A 7,987-nucleotide genomic window follows, 5' to 3' on the forward strand; every position below is an offset into this window, starting at 1 on the left:
CAAATATTTTCAATATATTAATTTATCATTATTAATAATGAATAATTAATGCATGAAAGTTTTGGTGATTTTTAGTGGGGAAATGTCGGGTGTATTTATTAACTCGAGATTTCTCTAGAGAGGATCTTATATATTATAATGAGCTTCTCTCCCTAGGTATCCCTTCCGAGTGACGTTGGTGGCCATGGAAAGGAAATCCAAGGCTCATGGGTAGCAAGCAGTCGTGATGATGCCGCCCGACATAATGAAAGGCCCAATCTGAATCTCAGACCAAAGCATCGAAATTAATGGACGAAGTTTTAGGTGTTTCTGCATTGGATGTGGATGTTGTAATAATCCAAGAGGAGATTTATTTTATCGCCTCAAACCTCTCTGACATCGTTGCAATAGCAACCTGAGTTGCGTACCAATTTCTCGTAATGGATGGAAGCGATTCAGCATTCTAAAGGAAGGAGAAAACTGGAGCCACCCGATAAAACAGTAAGTATTGACCTTGTTTGTGTCCTATTTTATCTTGCTAATGATGTGAATGAAAATGGTGGTTCGTTCTATCTCCCCTGTTAAAATTGACATTAGCGAAATTCAACCCGAAATTGATTATTGGGCCTGCTCACTTTTCTGTTATGTGATTAGTATTAACCCCCCCCCCCCCCCGTTATGGAAGGATTTGTTAGGAGGGTGTGGAGAAATTAGGGAGTAGAATAAGTGATGATAGTGAAAAAGGGGTGTTTATGGTTAGGTTTCAGTCTGTGGAGAAGAGGGACTATGTTTTAAATGACTCTCACATTTTGTTTGACAAAAACCAGTTATTATGAAGCCATGAAAGCCTGACATTGATATGATAAAAGAAGATATCAGAACCCTGCCTACTTGAGTTCATTTGCACCTGGATTTTAAATATTGCGGGAGGGATGTCTTAACAAAATTGCTAGCCAGATTGGGAAAGTGGTGAAGTGTGATCAAACCATTCTTAAACGTGAAAAACAGCAATATGATAGAGTTTTGTTAGAAGTTTATATGGAGCAAGCCTTCCAAGATGAGATCTCATTTTTGAATGAGAGAGACCAGTTGACTACGGTGAAGACAGAGTATGAATGGAGACCAATTTCCTGAAATGTATGTAAAGGAATGGGTCATAATGAGAGTGAATAATGTAGAAATGTTGTGAAAAAGCAAGAATGGAGACAGAAGGATAAACCTGTTGCTGAGGTGGTGCAAGGTGATAATCGCCTTAGAAGTAAAATGGAGAAGGGATTTCAATAGGTGAGGAATCCTACATGAAGGTTGGTAGTTTCTCCTAAACCAACTGTAACTCAAAATGAGTTTGATCTGTTGAAGGTTCAAGTGAATGAGGTTGTGGTTCGACAAATTCAGAGTTGAAATGTTGTAGTACCTGACTCAAGAGAGGGACAACCTCCTGACAACAATGGATAAGTTAATCTGCTGGAATGTCAGGGGGATTAATAGCCACCAAAAACAGTTAGATGTTAAGTAATTTCTCAACATGAAGGTTGTGGGGGTTGTTTGTCTCCTTGAGACAAAGGTAGAGGCTCCTAACTTGGGAGTGATTTATCAAAGGTTGTTTGTAAGTTGGTGTTTTACTTCAAAACTGGTGGCTCATAAAGGTGGGAGGATTCTTCTTACTTGGATTCCAAATAGTTTTCATGTCAATATAATAAAGGTTACCGGTCAAGTAATTCATTGTGTAATTGCTGATAGGATTGGCGGTAATCCTCCATTTGGTGTTCTTTCATCTATGCTTTTAATAGTACTGTTGCTAACATGAAGGAGTTGTGGGAGGATCTAGATAGGAAACTATAACTGGTCCTTTGATCATGATAGGAGACTTCAACTGTGTAATGAAACTTGAATAAAGAATTGGTTCTTTAGCGAGAGCTCATGAAACAATGGACATTCTGAATTGTATGATGAAATATGGTATGTATGATTTGTCTAGAACTGATTGTCTGTTTGCCTGGAATAACAAGCAACAGGAGGAGAGTAGTGTGTTTAGCAAATTAGATAGAGTGATGGTGAATGATGCTTGTTCTGAAATGTTCCTAGTGCTGATGTTCACTTTATGCTAGAGGGTAGCTTTGACCACTCTCCGATCATAGTCAATGTGTATCCTCATGTTCAGCCTAGGAGACAACCATTTAAGTATTTTACTATGTGGAGCTCAGTTTTAACCTTCTAGCAGATATTAGATCATGTTGGGATCGATACAAATATGGCTGGTGCCTTCATATACAAAGTGGTGAGTAAATTGAAGTTGATAAAAAGAGCCTCGAAAAAGTAGAATAATCTTGAAGGGTTTAATGATATAAATGCTACCGAGATTCATGCTTTGATAATATGACTAGATGCCAAGCTGAATTACATAATGATGTTACCAATCTAGAGAAACAGGAAGTTGAACATAATGTTGACATAGAGTATAGAAGAGTTCATAAGCTTTACCTGTCTTTCTTAGGTCCAAACGCTAAGATGAATTGGTGTAAGGAGGGTGATGAAAATACCCACCTTTTCCACCAATCCATTAAAGCTAGGAGGGTTGAAAATATTATCTATGCAATCAATGATAATGCTGAAAATGGGCATGATGACCCCAAGAAGGTTTCAGAGGATTTCTTGGAATATTATCACGAATTGCTTGGTACTGTTATGCTAAATAGAGTGCGTGTAAAGAGGGGGTGATTGATAAGGGCGCAAAACTCACAGAAAAGCAGATTCAGATGCTGATAGGCCTTTACAAGCCGAGAAAGTGATGAATGCAATATGGTCTATTCTTGGAGAAAGCTCCTCGCATATATGGATTTGGAAGATACTTCTATAAAGATGTCTGTGCCATTGTGGGCCAAGAGATCACTGATGCATTTCTTGATTGCCTTCACTCAGGTAATCTTATCAAGGAGGTGAATACTACTATTTTGAACATGGTTCCTAATGTAGTATGTCCTAGTAGTGTTATGGAATTTTGACCTATTACCTGTTGTAATGTTCTATACAAAAGTATTACAAAATTCTTGTAATAGGTTGAAAATGGTGTTGCCTAGTTTGATAGCTGAAAACCAAGGTGCTTTTGTCTAGAGAGGTTTATAGTGCATAACATTATGGTGTGTTAGGATCTAGTTAAACACTATGGTAGGAAGGGCTCTGGACCTAGTGCTTTAATGAAACTTGACATGAAAAAAGCCTATGATACTATTGACTAGGATTTCCTACAGGAAATGTTAGAACATTTGAATTTCTCAAGTCAGGTCATTAAGCTTATTATGGTGCGTATGAGAACACCTAAATTCTCTCTCATGCTCAATGGCTCCCTTAAGGTTTTTTAGGCTAAAAGGGGACATAGACAGTAGGACCTCATATCCCCCACTATTAGTGCTATGCATGGAGTATATGTCAAGGATAATGAGATTGCTTCATGAATTCCCTCAATTCTCTTTTCATCCTAGATGCAAAAGTATTAAGCTCAATCACTTGGTGTTTGCTGATGATGTGATATATAATGTGTTGCAAGGGAGATTTTCCTTCAGTTTATTTGATGCTTCAAGTTTTTCATTTATTTCTCTAACTCTTCTAGTTTAAGGATAAATGAGTTTAAACCTGAGGTTTACTCAGTGGGAGTGGAGCAATATGATATTTAGAGGATAAAAGATGTTTCAAGGTTCAGGCAAGGTAGATTGCCTTTCAAATACATTGTGGTGCTCATTTCTGCAAAAAGGGTTTCTGCGTCTGAGTGTCATGATCTGGTCGAAAAAAATGTGTGCTAAGGTTAAAGTATGGCAGTAAATTCTGTACTCTTGAGCATACGCATATACAAGGCACAACTCTATATTCTCTCCAAGATTGTGCTAATAGAAATTGAGCAAATTTGTAGAGCTTATTTGTGGCATATCTCTTACTTTAGCATGAAAGCTAGCAATGATACTTGGGAGATAGTGTGTTGTGACAAGAAAGTTGGGTGTTTGGGAGTGAGAAATATACAAATATGAAACAAGGCTGCTATGATAAAATATGTGTGGGATTTCAGCTAAGCAAGATTTTTTGTGGATCAAATGAGTGAATGTGGTGTATGTTAAAAATGCAAACTGGTGGAATTATGTTCCACAATCTAGATGCAGTTGGTACTGGACGGGGATTTGCAAGTTGAAGGAGGAAATAAATCAAATTTATTGTGAAGCTAATCTTTTGTTTTTTGAACAAGAAATTTTATTAATTGAAGGTCAAACGACATCTATAATAGGTATTAAGAAAAACAAAATCCAATCAAACAAGGTTACATCAAATTCATCTTCCAAGAAACTATAATGAACCATATCAAACAATACGACGCAACCTCCTTGTATTTGCTGAATCAATCAGCTATTGATGAGGAAGTTTATCATTATGACATAGTTTGGGAAGAACATTCTTGATCTAGCCATGTTGACCGCATCCGAGATTCTCATACCTCTATGTTTAGTGTCGAACTTCAAACAATGAGAACAATTTCTCCTACTTGAAGACAAAAGAACCATATTCACAGCTCCCATACGAGAGAAGAAGATCTCCACAACAGAGACTAAAAACCCCATTACATGGTTTGAGAAAATCTCATAAAGAGAGACTATTTTATTTAACAAAACAAGAAATAAATTAACTAAAAACTGAAAATAAAAGGGAAAAAGGACTTACCATGGATGAAATCATACATGACAGCTCCTAATTGATGGAAAAGGGTAAGGAAGGCTAGGATTTTGAGAGAGAAAAGAGAGAGGAGGGCGACTCATTGTGAAGCTAATCTTAGGAATATGACTAATAATTAGATATGCATGGAATAGGTTGTCTTTCCCAAAGCACATGTATATCTCCTGACTTATAATGCTTGAAAATACTTAGAACAGAATGGTCATTTAATGAATAATGATAGAATAGGTATTATGAATTTTAGCATTACTTAAAATAATAGTTACAAATTTTAGCATGAATGAATAATGATAGATGAGGCAAGCGGATCGGTCATTGAGATCAGCAATGATGCATGTACAGCTATATAGGTCAACTACTCAACAGGATATTTTTTATTGGAAAAAACTTTATCTACCCAGGAGGTCAACAACCCATTACTAATATAAATGAATAAATAGTAGAATCCAACTTATCAGTTCTATTAGTTTTTTACTCCCTCCGTCCTCTATTAGTTTACCCATTTCTTTGGGGCATATTTGCCGAGATACTAATTTGAAGCTTAATATCTCTACTTTTCGATAAGCAAAAATTACAAAAAGTTGATATTTGGATAATACACATTGAGACGAATCCAACAAGATATCACATGACTATATTTTTCCTTAAATACAAATTACAAAAGATAGTCAAAGTCATGTAGTGAATAGTGTCAAAAGTCAAAAGGGGTAAACTAATAAAAGACGCTGGAAGTAATACTCTATTTCTAATGAGTTAACTACCCATCGAGTAGATGTAGCATTGCCCTTTCCTATTTCCTATTTCCTATTTCCTATTTCCTATTTCCTACTATTTCCTATTTCCTATAAAAGGATATACCTGATATCCTTCATTTCGTGACTTAAGTAATAAAGTACTTTCCCTTTTCCACTAATAGTAACTTCACTGAATAAATTTGGCGATAACTATCTATAATCTATGGCAGGTCTAAAGCGTAAGCTAGAAGGTGAGATAGAGATAAGAGTTGCAGGGGGTGATGCCTTCCATGAACTGTTCCAAGACAGGCCTCATCATATCTGCAACATTCATCCTGAGTTTGTGCATGGCTGTGACTTGCATGATGGTGCTTTTGGTACTGCCGGATCTAAAATATGCTGGAATTATACTTTAGGTGATTGTGATTCATGCTCAAACTCGTTAATTTAGAAGCTTTACTTTATTGCTCCCGTTTTGAAGTAATATATAACGTTGCTTTTCTTTATCTGCAAATAAGGTGGAAATATCAAATATATACACCATCTTGGGCATATACTCCCTCCATTGTGATTAACCTGCAACACTTATTATTTTGAATTGTTTTTTCTATATGTCTCTTCTCATCTCATGACTTGTCTTTTTTTCCCTCTCTGTTCACCTAAATTATTGCGTATCTCCCTTTATTGTAAGTAAATCAGAACGGAATAAGTATTTTTTTAAGGATAGTAATGTAAAGATAAGGGGGATAGAGATAAACAATGCAAAAAGTGGTACTTATGTGATAAAAGAGAGTTAATGATAAGATGTTATCAAATAAGAAAAAGTTGTAATTATTGTGAAATTTTCATATAAGAAAACGTTAGAGCTAATATAAAACGAGAAAATTTTAATATAGTTTAAGGTGTGGCCTATTTTTTATAAATTTCAATACCAAATTGATCCATGTCCAGATAAAATGACTCTCATATTTATTTCAACTAAGTTTAAGCACTTTTTATGATTTTATCAATTATTTGCTATCGATATTTTGATCCATATGATATAGATGAAGGATTCGAAGAACTGTAAATCGATAAAGGAACATTTAATCGCGTAAAGACTAATATATTCCCTCCGTTCCAAAATATAGTTCCCATTTTTATTTAGTTCAACATTTTTCCGTAATTTGTCTACAAAAACCGTGTCCCATCATATATTTGCTTCTTGAATTTTATTTTTCCTTTGTTTATTCAACCAAAATGTTACAATTAATGCTCTTTCACCAATTATTCTCCATTCTCTCTCCTAAAATCATCTTTTTCCATTTATCCAATAATAGACTATATAACTACTGATTTTAATCCGGACTCATAGGATTCGGGGGTCAATCACCGAAAAAAGTCCAAATATCCAATAATAGACCATATAACTACTAGTAATGGAGGCCAGATAATCTCTATTACTTAAGATAACTTTTGCAAACCCCTTGAGAATAGAAAACACTTCTGTTAGCCAAAACATAAAAGTAGAGCTTCTATGATTAATTGTTGTTCAATCTTGTATAGTTGTAACATTTCTTTGACATATGCTTCTATTGTAGATGGGAAGCGTCAATCTGCAAAGCAAATACTTGAATTGATCGACGAGGAGAATAAGATCATCAAATTCAAGATGCTGGAAGGAGATTTGATGGAAGATTATAACACCTTTGTTCTAACTTATCAGGTTCTACCAGAAAGTAAGGAAATTAGTTTAGTAAAATGGATATTTGAATACGAGAAGAAGCATCCAGGCGTTCCTGAGCCATCATCTTTAATGGATACATTGCTCGGACTGGCGAAGAAGATTGATGATCATCACCATCGCCAAGATAAATAGACTTAAATAATTGAGCAATGCATCTAGCAGTTAGCACTGCTTGCTTCATTACTTCGGTGTCTACTTGCATTTTGATACGAGTATTGTCTCTTTCAAGTTGTGTGTGAGATGTAATATTTGATGTGTTTTTCACTTACATGTGACATGTATCGTTATGCATGAATGTCAACTAGCTTATTTGGTAAGGTCTTGTAAGGTCGTGGTATTCAAGATCAACCGTGGAATGTAGTACATATCAGTATATCACTACCTTCCGTGTTTTTCTATTACCACAAAAATAAAGCATGCATTGTAATGCATTCTTCTTAAATGTATGTCATCATCTTTGTGATAGTAGTATTGAGAAATGTCAAGTATATTATATATAATCGATAATTTGCTACTCTTTTAAAAATTTGATGATTTGCTACCTTTTTATAACTTTTATTGTTTTAATTTTTTTGCCAAGCAGGTTAGGATAAAGGTCCCCAAAGAAAATAATAAATTAAAGAAAAATATTCTATTATAAAAGAAACAATTTTAATTAAAGATGTTACTCTAGGGGAATGTTGGGTATATGGCAGGGACGGATCCACTGGGGGTACAGTGGGTACAGTTGTACCCCCATTTTCAAAATTTTTTTTGAAGGAAATAAAAGCAAAAAGAAAAAAAAAAGAAACGGGGCCCAAGACTGACAAAAGACGCTCCTCATTTCTCTCTCACT

The 7,987-nt window shown here is 35.2% G+C and overlaps 1 protein-coding gene across 1 annotated transcript; it reads left to right on the forward strand.

Moving 5' to 3' along the window:
* The first annotated feature begins 5,553 nt into the window (after positions 1 to 5,553).
* On the forward strand, positions 5,554 to 7,652 carry LOC104898703 (MLP-like protein 43). The gene is made up of 2 exons (XM_010685807.4): positions 5,554 to 5,842; positions 7,007 to 7,652. Exons 1-2 carry the CDS (start codon positions 5,650 to 5,652, stop codon positions 7,282 to 7,284), a joined length of 471 nt encoding a protein of 156 aa, XP_010684109.1. The 5' UTR covers positions 5,554 to 5,649; the 3' UTR covers positions 7,285 to 7,652.
* The last annotated feature ends 335 nt before the right edge of the window (positions 7,653 to 7,987 follow it).

The sequence above is a fragment of the Beta vulgaris genome, chromosome 7, assembly GCF_026745355.1.
Source record: "Beta vulgaris subsp. vulgaris cultivar EL10 chromosome 7, EL10.2, whole genome shotgun sequence".
Classification (NCBI taxonomy): Eukaryota; Viridiplantae; Streptophyta; class Magnoliopsida; order Caryophyllales; family Amaranthaceae; genus Beta; species Beta vulgaris.

What these genes read in the sequence shown, in the direction of transcription:
- LOC104898703 (XM_010685807.4), top strand. Translation starts at nt 5,650, where the DNA reads ATGGCAGGTCTAAAGCGTAAGCTAGAAGGTGAGATAGAGATAAGAGTT. An exon ending in ATGCTGGAATTATACTTTAG is followed by an intron (nt 5,843 to 7,006) that starts GTGATTGTGATT and finishes CTTCTATTGTAG; the next exon opens with ATGGGAAGCGTCAATCTGCA.